General features: G+C 45.7%; 1 protein-coding gene across 1 annotated transcript; it reads left to right on the forward strand.

Moving 5' to 3' along the window:
* Positions 1 to 914: 914 nt before the first annotated feature.
* On the forward strand, positions 915 to 12,507 carry LOC110513014 (alpha-2-macroglobulin-like). The gene is made up of 27 exons (XM_036974394.1): positions 915 to 1,024; positions 1,134 to 1,307; positions 2,224 to 2,457; positions 3,251 to 3,317; positions 3,395 to 3,537; positions 3,676 to 3,825; positions 4,158 to 4,310; positions 4,453 to 4,540; positions 4,709 to 4,859; positions 5,127 to 5,352; positions 5,437 to 5,563; positions 5,661 to 5,782; positions 5,877 to 5,928; positions 6,006 to 6,089; positions 6,198 to 6,374; positions 6,863 to 6,938; positions 7,112 to 7,268; positions 7,370 to 7,444; positions 10,033 to 10,195; positions 10,468 to 10,658; positions 10,915 to 11,130; positions 11,273 to 11,397; positions 11,588 to 11,678; positions 11,785 to 11,853; positions 11,998 to 12,100; positions 12,209 to 12,262; positions 12,396 to 12,507. The coding sequence occupies exons 2-26, from the start codon at positions 1,173 to 1,175 to the stop codon at positions 12,247 to 12,249; spliced, it is 3,216 nt and encodes a 1,071-aa protein (XP_036830289.1). The 5' UTR covers positions 915 to 1,024; positions 1,134 to 1,172; the 3' UTR covers positions 12,250 to 12,262; positions 12,396 to 12,507.
* The last annotated feature ends 2,150 nt before the right edge of the window (positions 12,508 to 14,657 follow it).

The raw sequence follows: 14,657 nt of genomic DNA on the forward strand, positions 1-14,657 counted from the left end.
ATTTAATGACACTTTTGATGGTTTTCTAACATGTGACCCCCTCGTCCTGTGGCCCTGGAATGTACTTCCTGTCTCCTTTTTTCTTTTAACCTCTAACCTCCTGACTCTTCACCCCATGACATCGTCATAGAGGTTATGCATGTAACATAGTCAAGACAGACCTCATCCAGGACACAAACACTTCTTTCTGGCTTCTCTGCTGGCCATTTTGTGTTAGGGATATCATTCTGGTCACCATTCTGTGTTAGGGATATCATTCTGGTCACCATTTTGTGTTAGGGATATCATTCTGGTCACCATTTTGTGTTAGGGATATCATTCTGGTCACCACACCACCCAATAATGTCATGTTTTGTGAGGTGTCATGGTGCTAAGTGTTCATTGTAATATTCTGTTGCTGTCAGTCGGTGGGTATACTGTATCCTACAGTATACCCACCGACCCACCCACCGACCCACCGACCGACCGACCACACGTGTTTGAAGACGCATCAAATAGATGTTACCAATGATGATGTTACCAATGATGATGTTACCAATGATGATGAGCCAATGACTGATATGCTGCTGCCTGCAAGTCTGCTCTTTGATCTGTCTCCCTGCGTGTGTGTGTGTGTGTGTGTGTGTGTGTGTGTGTGCGCCTGCCTGACTGAGTTACTGATTCTGTTTGATCACTGATCGATACGTGTAATGCTTCTGATTCTGTTTGATCTCTGTGTGTGTGTGTGTGTGTGTGTTTAGGAGGTGTGTGAGTTTGGGTTACTCTGCGTTGGCTCAAGGTTGGTAAGAAAGAGCTTTTTGTCCGTTGGTGCTGCAGCAGGGTTTTATATAATGCTGTTTTAATGTTCTGTGGAAGCTGCACTGCAATTCACTTTCTGCGTTGTGAAATATACCATATTTGTTTTCATTTGACAGGTATTACACTGTCAGAGGAGAGAAATGTAGAGCTCTCCTATGTGATTGGAGAATTCACATTTGTTGACACGCCCCAAATCTATGAGCATGGATCAATTATCGAAGGCAAGGTCAGTCCAAATGTTGTTCCTGATGCATTGTGGATGCTTGGTTTGTCCTGCTTCCTGAAATACCAGTATGTGGTGTCACTTCATTCGTACAACCCCCCCTTTTCTTCAGATAAATGCTGTTCGATATAACAACACACCCATCTCTGACATGTTAGTCTACCTGTTCGAGGAGAAAGGCTGGTCCTCATATCTACGACTACAGAACCTAACCACGGACAGTCGTGGTATTGCCAGGTTCTCCGTTAACACAACCAGTCTGCCCAAAGAGAATATTAACCTCGTAGTAAGTATGATTCCTTCCAGGTTTGAGAGACTTTATAATCGATGCCAGTGTCCTGGAGACCTTAAGGGGGGCATGTTTAGTTTATTACCCTATGCAGTGGACTTCAAATAATGAACTCTTCATCAACATTTGAATCAGCTGTGGTGTTGGGGGGGGGGGGTTAGGAATTTTATGAATAATGACTAAACAATATCGACATTTTAAATAGAACTATAACTAATTAAACTTATACTCTTTATTATATCTGATTAATAATGTTAATTCATAAGGAAGGGATTGGGTTTTTAAGCAAGCAAAAAGGGTTGTTAACCTATGGTTGAACCGACTCAACTTAGCTCTGGGATGTTTAGATAAGGTAGAGTTCTCCATTATCTGGAACTGTCTTCTAAATAGTGATGGATGAAGGTGAAGATTCCAGAAGTGAATCTGGATAAGTGTCTGGAGTGAGCGAGCTAGTGGGTTGGAATCAACTTTTGAACCTGTTCTGTCCTGGTCATAGGAGGAAAGACATTTTATAACCTATGATGTCATATTTTGTATATAAACTGTTGGTGGTTTCATGGCAGCGAGCTCCGAGAATAAATACTGTCATCTAATTTTGATAAGACTGGTCCCTGTCTATTTTATACAAATAAGAATCTTACACATTCTTAAACGGAGTGCATTTAATTAATGAACACATAGGAATTGACATTCCTGTGACGGGGGAACCAAAACGTGCACCGCTTGGGGTCCCCAGGACAGTTGGGGAAACGATTCCCAGAGGTCATGACCCTAACAGGCTAGGTGGAAGTAAAGTGGATCTGTTACCATATTGCTTCCTGTCATCCTCTCAGATCCCCACTGTATATAGGACGGGCTCTAGGGGTTGATTTAGGATTGGGCCTTTAGTTACTATTCCTTTTGTTCCTTTCAGGTGAGCGACACCCCACAAGTGGAGTACCCAGGATACAGGGTCCCCTATTTCAACAGAGGGCAACACCTACTCTCGCTGATCCAGCCCGCTGCCCCTGACATTAAACCGTCCAGCTCCCTGGCTATTCAGAAGGTGGAGACACCACTGGCGTGTGGGCAGGCGGTGTCCATCACCATCCGCTATGCCATCGTAGGGGAGACTGTCCCAAAGGGCTCTGTGGCTGTCCTCTACCTGGTGAGTAGAACCAGGAACAACCTGCAAACCCATGGTGCCTCTCAAACAGCACCATATTTCCTATTTGCACTCCTTTTGACCAGGATCATGTCAGACATTTCCCAAGACACTTTCAAAGGAAGGATGTTCCTAAACTACACCAATACTCCTAATCAACCACTGTAACCCAACCTTGCTCGTGTTACAAATTGGAATTTGTAATGTATAAACAAAAAATTTAGCCTATATGAAATGGATGATGGGCATCCACAAATGAATAGGTGCTAACGTATCCTACTAATGGGAGTCCTGGATTTGTTAACCGTGTTACGTTTACCCCATGAGTCCAGGTTGCAACGTGTGACGACCCTCCCACTCTGTCTGCTGTATTCGGTCTTTGTTCTTGTTTCCTTATTAGGATGCCGGTGGGCGGAGTTGGGAGGGTCGTCAGCTTCATGGGAAACACCTGGGCCAGGTGTCTCCCAGGATAAATAGACCTCTTCCACATTCACGGAAGAGACTCTCTCCATGCAGACACCTTTGTAGATTGTGTTGTGGTTCTTGGTGGCCGTTTGTTTGTTTGCTTTGGCACCTTTCAACACCCTGCATTATCACATTCAAGCACGCAAAACTCACTTACAATACTGATTACTGATTACACACATCATTGTATATTTTCCTTAGTTGCTTTAGTTAATAAATATATATTTTGTTACTCCTTATCTCCACGTTGTCTCCCTTTGTTACGGGCTTTGAGCCGGTTCGTGACAAACGTCTCCACTCTGTTGCTGAGAACTGTTTCCTTTCCCTCCAGGCCTTGTCCAGAGGGGTCATAGTTCAGCATGGACACATCAATGTTACTGTGCAGCAGGACAGTCCTGGTGAGTGAGTTTCATGAAGTGATTCTGAATGTTCTGGAAGGTGCTTAATGAGTGACCTGCTCTTTGCGTTGCAGTAGCCGAGGGTGACGTCACCTTGACGTTGGCAGTGGTCCCAGAGATGGCGCCGGTGGTTCAGCTCCTGGTGTACAGTATGCTACCCAGTGAGACTGTCATCGCCCACAGCATGAACTTCCCCACTGAGAAATGCTTCAGGAACAAGGTGTGTGTGTGTGTGGAGGAGTCTGGCATATCCCCAGTGACTGTACATCACAAACATTGTTGTCATTTTATGAAAGGTGTCCAGTATTTCCATGCAGACTGTAATCATACCTGGAGTAATGGTATCTGTGTCTGCCAGGTGTTGGTGGAGTTCTCACCCTCCAACGCTGTCCCAGGGGAGGAGAACACCCTGCATCTCTCGGCCCGGCCCGGTTCCCTCTGTGGCCTCGGTGCTGTTGACCAGAGTGTTGGCATCATGGAGCCAGGGAAGAGGCTGGATGCTGACAAGGTAACACAGCTCACTGAAGTGAACAGTGGTACCACCATACCTACTGTTTTGGTGGTGCTGGGAATACAACCAGTGACCACAGCAGACATGGAGTGGATCTGTTCACTGTTGGGAGCTTTTATCAAATGTGATGGGACTCATTCTCTGGCTTGAGGCCCACTTTCTATTGCCTCTCAGTAACTGGAAAGCACCTCCTTGTTGATGGGACAACTTTCTAAACGTTTAGCAACGGACAACAAAATGGAGTGTTTCCCCAAGTAGTCGTTTCAGTCTGTTCTGTTTGGTCCCCAATGAACAAGGTCATTTCACACCTCCCTGTTGTCCCTTTCCAGATATTTAATTTGCTACCGGTCAAGGAGACGACCTATGTTCCCTACGAGCTTGAAGATCCAGTAGCATGTTTACGCGTTAGACCAAGGAGATCCATAATACCACACCCATATGGACCGTCTGAGCAGACAAATGATCCTTATGCAGTTTTTCAGGTAAATATTTCTGCCCTGTTTTCTCAACTTGAAGCCTCTTTTTGTTCTTTCTGGGAAGAATCAGTCACCATACTGTTACAATGTGTTAAAATGAATAGAATGACAAACTGACTTATTACTAAATTGGTTCTGCTATTTCTAGACACTGGGATTGAAGCTAGCGACTAACCTGGATATAAGAGTACGTTCCTGCCTCAGTTACCAGGGGAACCAGTACTATCGCTCCTATGGTGAGATGTCCTTACCAACCCTTATTCTCATTGCCAAGTCTAATGAATCTTGGGTTATGGATGACCTTTTGCTAGAATAACAAAGCCTGGTTAAACTGGTCTAAACACTGAGCCCAGCATTCAGTCTATTTTTAACTTGACACTAATGGCCATATTTTGTGTTGGTAGTAGCTTACAGCCTAATGGCTAGGCCTGGATCAGCAGGTCCTAGACTTGAAATGGCTGTGGCTGGTGGACTTGCCGCTCCACCTCCGCCACCCATACAGACGGTCCGTACATTCTTCCCTGAGACATGGATTTGGGACCTTGTGGAAGTTGGGTAAGTGCTCTGCAGAGTGAGGCCGACCTCTGGTGAAAGCCCTCTTAGCTCTTGCCTCGTATCCAAACAGTAGTGGTGTAGATTAGGAACCTGAACCTCTGTAAACTGTAGGTCAGCTTCCTCTTAGGAAATACCCTTTGACCTCAATGGGTGTCCCTGGTTAGATAAAGCTTAAATGCATTTGTAACAACAAACTGTGTTGAAATTAGTCTTTCTCTATTAGACACGTGGTGGCTTTCTGTTTGAACTCTGACCTCTGTATTCCAGGGAGTCTGGATCTTTAGATGTCCCCCTGACAGTCCCAGACACCATCACCACCTGGGAGACTGAGGTCTTCTGCCTGGCCCCCAGTGGCTTTGGTCTGGCTCCTCTGGTGGAGCTCACGGTCTTCCAGCCCTTCTTCCTGGAGCTCACCCTGCCCTACTCAGTCATCCGGGGAGAGCACTTTGAGCTGAAGGCCACTGTGTTTAACTACCTCTCCAAGTGCATCATGGTACGACGCTGCACCAGGATGGTTTCTTGAGTTGTATTGTTTGTGTCGTACCACGTTATCTTACCCCGTGTTCCTCTTTGGCAGGTTTCTGTGACTCCAGCTCTTTCCTCAGACTACACTCTCACACCCTTGCGTGATGTCCAGGACTCCTCGTGCTTGTGTGCCAATGGACGAAAGACCTTCAGTTGGACACTGGCCCCCTCTGTCCTGGGTTAGTCTTCATCTGTTCAAACGGCAGAATGGATGTCAACCTGAGTTGTGTACTGTCACCGTATTGGATGTTGTGTAACCTGCGCTGTACTGTGTAGGGGTTTTGAACGTGTCTGTTAGTGCGGCGGCTGTCCGGTCCCAGACTGCGTGTGACAACGGGGTTGTGAACGTACCGGAGAGAGGACGCGTTGACACAGTCACACGGAGCCTGCTGGTGAAGGTATGTAGTCTACCGCTGTGGGAGAACTAACGTTAGGTAGCACAGATACTGTCTAGTGGAACTGCCTCTGAAATGAATCCCTCTCCTCCTCCAGGCTGAGGGAACAGAGAAGAGCCACACCTACAACTGGTTGCTGTGTCCTACTGGTCAGTAATGAATCAACGTTGAATGTTCACGGTGGTTGACGTGATCATCTTCATTCAGCTCCTCTTTGTGTCCACAGGAGAAGCTCTGACGGAGGAGGTGGAACTGCAACTTCCCCAGAATGTGGTGGATGGCTCTGCTAGGATTTCCCTCTCGGTTTTAGGTAAAATAAACCATTGTGTAGTGGTGGGAAGACGAACCTTCTCCAGTGACGATGCTGCTGTTTGCAGAAGAGGACAGTCTGTAACAGAAGTCCCTTGTTTCTCTGTAGGGGACATCCTGGGTCGGGCCCTCAACAACCTGGATGGACTGTTGCAGATGCCGTATGGGTGTGGGGAGCAGAATATGGCCCTGCTCTCCCCCAATATCTACATCCTGGAGTACCTGAGGAACACAGAGCAGCTCACGCCAGCCATCCTAGAAAAGGCCACCAAGTTCCTCACTAGTGGTAGGAGAGTCCCTTCAAATCTGTCTTGATTAGATGCCAAATCCACAAACCGGGCTGGATTTGTCCAATTAGAGGATTTCGTTTTCTATTTTAAAGTGTTTCTCCACGGTGTACCCTGCTGTCATGGTAACAGCGGAGCTGCATGACAGATGATCTCAATGTCTTAACATCACTGACCCAACACATGGTTTTCTACTGAAGTCATTTGATGGTAGAATATTGACACTGTCTCATAGCACCCTATTCCTTACATAGGGCAGGACTCTCCAACCTTGTTACTGTCCTGTATGTAGGTTTTCACTCCAACCCTAATCTCGCTCCCCTTCTAATAATTAGCTGGTTGAATGGGGGTTAATTACAACTTGGTTGGAGGGTAGCTCTCCGTGAACAGGGTTGGAGAGCCCTGAGATATAAGGAGCCGTTTGGGGCACAACTCTGGGAATAGAACAAGCGCTTGGTCACCGTTGATGATAAAAACCCACCGGCAGGTTACCAACGGCAGCTGAACTACAAGAATGCTGATGGTGCGTACAGCACGTTTGGACAAGGCTTGGGGAACACCTGGTGAGTACTTGGCTTGTTTTTCACCTACTGGTAGTTTCAATGACGTATTGACCAATCAAATGGCATCTCTGGCATGGAGACGCTGGATAGGACAGCTGACGCGTGTGATGTCATGACTTGGAGCTTGACGATACGATGTTAGGGCTTTTAAATGAATCCACTTCTTTCTTCAGGCTGACTGCTTTTGTCTTGAGATCCTTTGGCAAAGCCCAGTCTTTCATCTATGTTGACCCGGCAACGATGGAGCAATCCAAGACTTGGTTGGAACGTCAACAAGGCCAACGTGGCTGTTTCAGAACTTTAGGGAAGCTCTTGAACAACAGAATTAAGGTATTTATATTGCTAATAAACTGGTTGTCTGTTTCGTCAGACCGGCCGTAGTTTGATTTCAACAGGCTAGATACAGTTGGTGTCTTGACATTGTTTTCTAGGGTGGAGTGACGGATGAAGTCACACTGACGGCTTACATCACTGCTTCAATGCTGGAGCTCAACATGTCCGTGACGGTAAGTAGCTTCACTCCATGGAACCATTTCTCACACCGTCATTACAGGCAACTCATTCAGCCTCCTGTATGAAATCTGTCTCACATCAACTGTCATTTACAGCTTCTACGACGTAGTGAAGTCATTTCTCTGCCAGTAGCCTATGAAATAACAAAGAATGGGCTTAGATCTGTAAGGGAACACCCCCCTGAAATGGACAAAAATGAATGGGAAGTCATTGGCATGGACAAACCATATACACGGTGTCTAATACCACTCAATTTGGCGTTTCGTTCAAAGTTGATTGCAAATGGCAAATGCCAGGTGTAACACTTTGAAAATCCAACAGGTGGCGAGCGCGCTCCACTGTGGTTTTTCATATTGCAAATGCAACAAGTCAACATCAAAAAGCAACATTTTGAAAAAGTGAGAAATTCTAAAACCTAGCAACCCCTTAAAGTGCTTTCTGGACCGTTTTTCGAAATTCTTTTGATTTGTGTCAATTACACATGTATAAGAACTTCATCAACATACTTTAGCCATTTAAAAAAAATATATATATTTTTTACTTGTGCATAAGGCATATGTTTTGTCCATTTGCAATGTGATTTCATAGTCAAAAGTAACTTTTTTGGGGGCCAAATGCCATAAGAAATTTGACATGCTCAAATCCTGCAGGAATGTGAAATTGACTGGCATGATGAACTCGGGATGGCTGGGCAGTGATTCTGGTACCTCACTGTTTAAACATATTGCAAATGGACAATAGTCACCAGCAAGTCACTGTCAATTAGATATCATTCTGACACCAAACCCACTTTTTCCAACTCGTTTAGTAGCCACAGAGCTGGCCCAAAATTCACAACACCTTCTATTCAAACCATAATAAAAACGTAGTTACGTTCCAGCTGCGGGTCCAGTTCTGATGTTGTGTAGGCCTAGCTGAGGCAACCCCGAATCCCAAGTTTTGGCTCGCTAGGTCATTTGGTGCCCGAGCAAGACCCTAATTGGTGCTGAAAATGCACTTTTTTCCATGCCTTGCTACGGGGTCCTTGAGTGAGCTATCGGACCAAAACGTTGGGGTCCGTCTATATGGGCCGAGGCGGTCGCAATGCACCTAGTCTTGCGACTCTGGGACATTTCTAAATGTTGTCATTTTCGTGATGGTCAAAATGAATTGAAGTCATTGCAAATGTACGAGGCTGTTTCTCGCTCCGAGAACCTTCTATTGCGTGCTGAGTTACGTGGCTCTATCGACCTGAGGTCTAGAACAGGTTTCGGAACTCTAGGTCTGACGGTTCTTTAAAAGTTCCAACAAGGTTAACTAATGCAGGCACTGTCTGTCTCTACGCACCCCAATGGGTCCCTCCTGCCAAGCTGTGTGAATGATTTTATGGGAATCATGACTGATTTACAGTTCATGGGGGTTGCCTAATCACACATGAAGTTTTGGACAGATCTGACCATTTTAACCCTTCAAAACAGCCACTATGACACCATTTAAGGCACGTCCGGTTGGCAGAGGAAGCTATAAATAAACTCCTATCCTGATTGGGGTATGCCTTTACAGAATCCTGAGTTTTTTTTAAAAAGTCTATGTTAAGAACTGAGTTATTTACGGAGGGTTTAGTGAGTGTTATTTCAGAAAATCACAAATCTCGCAGAGCTCCGCAGCACACTTTAAAAAGATTCGTATGAACACCCTGCATCTGAATCTGTAACTGTTAAAAAAAAAAAAAAGAACATCACCAATTTGACATTGTACGATTTCTCTTAAATGACGATAGATAAATGGCTGGTTCTTTTTTTTTTATTGACACCAGAGGCTCCTTGACTTTGACGTGAAGCGGAAAAATTATTGCTCTATTTTCATTTTGGACCTTTTTTCCCAGAAAAATGGCCATAACTCAACCGTTGAGGCCTAGACGCCATCTTGTTCGGGGCCAACTGCCCATCATGCCAAACCTACGCTCACCAAGTTTTGGCTTCGAAATATTTTCAGTTTAGGAGAAGGCCACGTCGTGATGTTTTGTACATTTGCAATATGATTGCTTATGCCCTCTTGTGGGATTTACCGGGACAGTGGAAAAATGACACATTTTATAAAACGGAAACCGAATGTCTGAGTTCGTTTGACTTCCCGGTAGATCCGGCCCAGCCGCACGGCCCGACGCCGTCCGTGAATTTTACAAACGTTTTCGGACGTCTATTAAGGGACCGTATATTTGCAATATGGACTCTCACTAACCACATGGCGAATGTCAAAATGTTCCCTTAAGGTATGTTACTACTGATATTAGGCTCTGTATGCTTCTGTAAAGTGAGAAAGGAAATGTGCTGTAGTCTGGTCCCAGATATGTTGGTGTTTATTTTTAGAGTGCCATGCCTCTTTAGCAGGGGACCTCTGCATGTACAGAAATTATACCCTTTACAAATGCAACGTAATAAAATGTACAAGGAAAAACAATCCCGTTCCTCAGCAAAAAGTGTTCCCTAATCAACAATTTGAACTGCCTGAGGCCCCAGAACAGCAAGTTGAATGGAACCCAGTCCAAACTGATCTGGGACCAGGCTGGCTTTTAATGTGCTGCTGTCATTCTGTGCTCTAGGATCATGTTGTGGACCACAGCTTGTCTTGCCTGAAGAACTCCACCAGTGATTTGTCCAACACCTACGCTACTGCTCTGCTGGCCTACACCTTCACCCTGGCAGGTGACATGGAGACACGGGCCCGGCTTCTGCAGCACCTCGACACCATCTCATTTCAAGAGGGTGAGCTATATCCTGGTAGCGCTGTCTTGCCTTGATTGAGCATGCCTGGATAATGGAGTACTCCTAAAAGTGCAAACCCTCAGACCATCTGGCACTCCAGAGAGGCCCAATAAAATGATTAATTTTAAATTATTGTTAAGAAGAAAAAAAAAACTCTTGCTCCTAAAAAATGTTTTGGACATGAATTGGGGAGGTCAGAACTTTGTATTGTGTAGTCTGTATTAGGATGAATAAGCTAGTCCTTATTCTGGTGTGTGCTCCTCAACCCTCAGGGGGTCTCCTGCACTGGTCCCAGTCCTCCTCTGAGACCTCGCCCTCCCTGGAGGTGGAGATCAGCTCCTACGTTCTGCTGGCGTCCCTCAGTGCCTCTTCTCGGTCGACCTCTGACCTGGGCTACGCCTCCCGCATCGTCAGGTGGCTGGTGAGGCAGCAGAACGCCTACGGAGGCTTCTCTTCCACCCAGGTATACTTTCTAAACACCAGTGGTCTGAAATGGTGCACTAGTACAAACATTGACTCGTATCAGACCACAGGGCATGTGTTCTTCATGTCCAACCTGGTGAGGCTCCCTTCCACTGATAGAGCCTAGAAACCATCATCGTAATGGCTGGAATTGGGATTTAGTCACTTTAGCAACTGTTCAATGTGAGAAATATTCAACCCTTTTAAAATGGTCTCTTTTCATTTTGAACTGATTGTCCTGTGGTGTGCATGTCTAGGACACGGTGGTGGCCCTCCAGGCCCTGGCTCTCTACTCCACCAGGGTGTTCAGTAGAGGAGGAGCCAGCACAGTGACGGTCAGGTCTCCCAGTGGGGACCGGTGCCTCTTCCATGTGAACCAAAACAACAAGCTTCTGTACCAGGAGAGGGCGCTGCAGGACACAGAAGGGAAGTACAGCGTTGAAGTGCAGGGCAGTGCTTGTGCCTCAGTGCAGGTCAGTGAAAACACATCTCTCCTCCAGTCCTGTGGCGCAAGATGCCCTTTAATACACAGTACAGGGAAGCTGTTTCTTCTGGCTCATAAAATGTTTGTATTCGGACAGGATGGTTTCCCTGACTTCCTCTTCTCTATCCCAGGTGGTGCTCCGCTACAACGTCCCTAGTCCTACCAGAAGCACAACGCTCAGTATCCAGGTGACTCCAGAGGTGGACTGCAACAGGAAGTCTTTGAGACCCAGAGTCACGCTGAAGCTCCAGTCTCGGTCAGAATGAAGGACATATTTGTATGAATTCTAGTAAATGTGTGACCTGCAGAATGGGTTTGACCCAAATGAATTAGTTTTGTTATACCTGTGTATATTGACCTTCTAGTTGGTACCTCGGCTTGGATCAGTCAGAATGCTTATCTGGTCTTTATGGATAAAAAAATCAGCTGTCAATCATCTTTCTCAGATATCATGGAAAGGAGCTCACCACCAATATGATTATAGTGGATTTGAAAATGCTCTCTGGGTTTTCTCCAGATCCAGACTCTTTGGGGAGGGTGAGTTGTTGGGACCTTTATCCATGGAGGTCTTGCCTCGTCTGTGTCCCTTTGTTTAAGGATGACGGTTCTTTGTTCATGCGATATCAATGACTTGTCTTCACAGCTGAGGGGTTCAAGTCAAGTGGATCGTGTTGATATCAAAGATGACCATGTGTTAATGTACTTGACAGAGGTGAGGTGAAAACCATCTATCAGTCTGAAACCATTCACATGGCACTTCATATAATGGGCTTCATTTAAACATAATATATTTTGATGTACAGTAACTTCTGCTTTGATCATTTAATGACCCGTTTGTTTGTTTTTCTCCCAACAGCTGACATCACTTCCTTTCCACATCACCCTGGACATCATACAGGAGTTCCCAGTACAGAATCTAAAGCCAGCAGTGGTCAAGATCTATGACTACTACCAGCCAAGTAAGTTACTCTACTAACCCTCCCCAAAACGTTATTTTTACCCTCTTCTGAGGAACATTTGGTCAAGTTGTTTTCATTTACTGAGACGAAGCTGTCTTACGGTTACAGGTGACCAGGCTGAGACAGAATACGTCTTCCCTTGCAACTAGGGGTTCCAAGCTGGTGAGCTACTTGAAATCTGGAGTTATTGGTGATGAATTGTGTACTATACATGATTTAGGGAGCCAGTCTTCCTTTAATCTAAATGTTGGTCAGTTTGCTAAAGGATTCATTAAATGTCTTTGCTCCTCGACAGATGGAAGAAGATGACATTGATGTCACACCTGCAACCCTTGAGACGTCTTTCAAGTGCTGAAGTAAAACTATGGATCTGGAAATAAAGTGTTTCATTAAAACCCTTTTCTGGAGCCTTTTGTCTCTGATCAGTGAGGTGAATATTGAGGCAGTGGTGTTCATCCTGGGGTACATTAAGCAATGTGATTGGGTCCAGTAAACAGAGCAGCTCTCTGGAGGTGTAGTTTCCATCTGTGCTGTTAATCAGGGTCGCCAACTGTACAAAGGTGTAGATGTTGGGTTCTCATCTCTTCTGTTCCTCAGTCTGTGACATGGACGCCTGTAGTTGTGAAGGCCTGCTTCTCATCAGGGAATGGGCCAGGACATATTACCACTTAATGACATGTCTTACTGTGATCTCCTGATGAATGGTGTGGACAAGGCAGGGCAGGATGTGGTGGTAAACGCCTCACAAATCAATGAGACTGACGACCCAACAGATACTCTAGAGCCCTACTGACAACACTGACGACCCAACATATACTCTAGAGCCCTACTGACAACACTGACGACCCAACAGATACTCTAGAGCCCTACTGACAACACTGACGACCCAACAGATACTCTAGAGCCCTACTGACAACACTGACGACCCAACAGATACTCTAGAGCCCTACTGACAACACTGACGACCCAACATATACTCTACAGCCCTACTGACAACACTGACGACCCAACAGATACTCTAGAGCCCTACTGACAACACTGACGACCCAACAGATACTCTAGAGCCCTACTGACAACACTGACGACCCAACAGATACTCTAGAGCCCTACTGACGACCCAACAGATACTCGAGCCCTACTGACAACACTGATGAACCAACAGATACTGTAGAGCCCTACTGACAACGACTCGCATCTCGTTCATAGACTTTAGTATGCAAACATACTGGGATTAAGAGTAGCTGTGAAAAGCAGTGTTTATGACCTGACAATGGGACAGAAAAGACCATGTTCTGGGTTGACTGACAGCTCAGCATGTACAGTAAACTAAGTAATTACTCTACTTTTGACAGCGGTACAATACCAGATGTTTCGGTTCAGAAGATTTAGCTAGCCCTCTTCATTAGACAGTACTCGGCAATTCTTCAACAATAGTGAACACAAATATCACCATGTGAATTGTTCCCATGTTTCATGAGATGAAATGAAAGATCCCATTAATGTCCCATATGCACAAAGAAAGCTCTCAAATTGTGCACAAATTTGAGCATTTTGACTTTTCCAAGGTTATCCATCCACTTGACGGGTGGGGCTGATGACACGTTAACCTTGTGCTGAGGACAATGAGGCCGCACTGAAATGTGCATTTGTCGCAATGCCACAGCTGTCAAATTGAGGGCGCGCGCAATTGGCATGCTGACTGCAGAAATGTCTGCCAGAGCTGTTGCCAGATTGAGTCATTTCTCTAATGTTTCCCGCATCAAAGTCATTTGTAAAGAATTTGCCAGTACTTCCAACCCGCCTCACGACCAGGAATTGTAATCCTGCCAGCCCAGGAACTCCACATCCGGCTTCACCTGCAGCATCGTCTGAGACCAGCCACCTGGACAGCTGATGAAACTGGAGTATTTCTGGTTGAGGTAAAGCCTTTTCATGGGGGGGGGGGTCTGGCTCAGTGGGTGGGCCCAAGCTCTCCCATGACTGCGCCCCTGCCCAGTCACATGTCATCCATAGATCAGGGCCTCTTACTTCAGTTGACTGCTTTCCTTATGACCCTGTAACTCTAAAAATCATTGAAGTTGTTGCATGTATATTAATGGATAATATCAACCCACTTCAGTGGTCACTGTTACGGGTGCAATGATATCAAGTGTTTTCTACCCGTAAACTCAGATTAGGACCCTGACTGTCAGTTGGCTCCAGTAAGGCAGTGGTCACCAAACCACCCTGTCGTCTCCTGGGGGAACTCAATCCCTTGTGGCTGAGTAACAGGGTGTTTTACACTCGCATTGTTAATTCCAATGGACCTCTGACCCCTACACATCAGTGGTATTGTAGGTAGGTTAGGGTGTTGGGCCAGTGATCGAATCCCCGAGATCACAATCTGTCGTTCTGCCCCTGAACAAGGCAGTTAACCCGCCGTTCCTCGGCCGTCATTGAAAATAAGAATTTGTTCTTAACTGACTTGCCTAGTTAAAGGATAAATTGTCAGGTCGCTATATTTTGGGAACGAAACATTGAGTGACAATTATTGTATTGGACAATATACAAATGTGTT

This window comes from Oncorhynchus mykiss, unplaced genomic scaffold, assembly GCF_013265735.2.
Source record: "Oncorhynchus mykiss isolate Arlee unplaced genomic scaffold, USDA_OmykA_1.1 un_scaffold_518, whole genome shotgun sequence".
Lineage (NCBI taxonomy): Eukaryota > Metazoa > Chordata > Actinopteri > Salmoniformes > Salmonidae > Oncorhynchus > Oncorhynchus mykiss.

What these genes read in the sequence shown, in the direction of transcription:
- LOC110513014 (XM_036974394.1), top strand. Translation starts at nt 1,173, where the DNA reads ATGTTAGTCTACCTGTTCGAGGAGAAAGGCTGGTCCTCATATCTACGA. An exon ending in AGAAATGCTTCAGGAACAAG is followed by an intron (nt 3,538 to 3,675) that starts GTGTGTGTGTGT and finishes TGTGTCTGCCAG; the next exon opens with GTGTTGGTGGAGTTCTCACC. An exon ending in TGGGACCTTGTGGAAGTTGG is followed by an intron (nt 4,860 to 5,126) that starts GTAAGTGCTCTG and finishes TCTGTATTCCAG; the next exon opens with GGAGTCTGGATCTTTAGATG.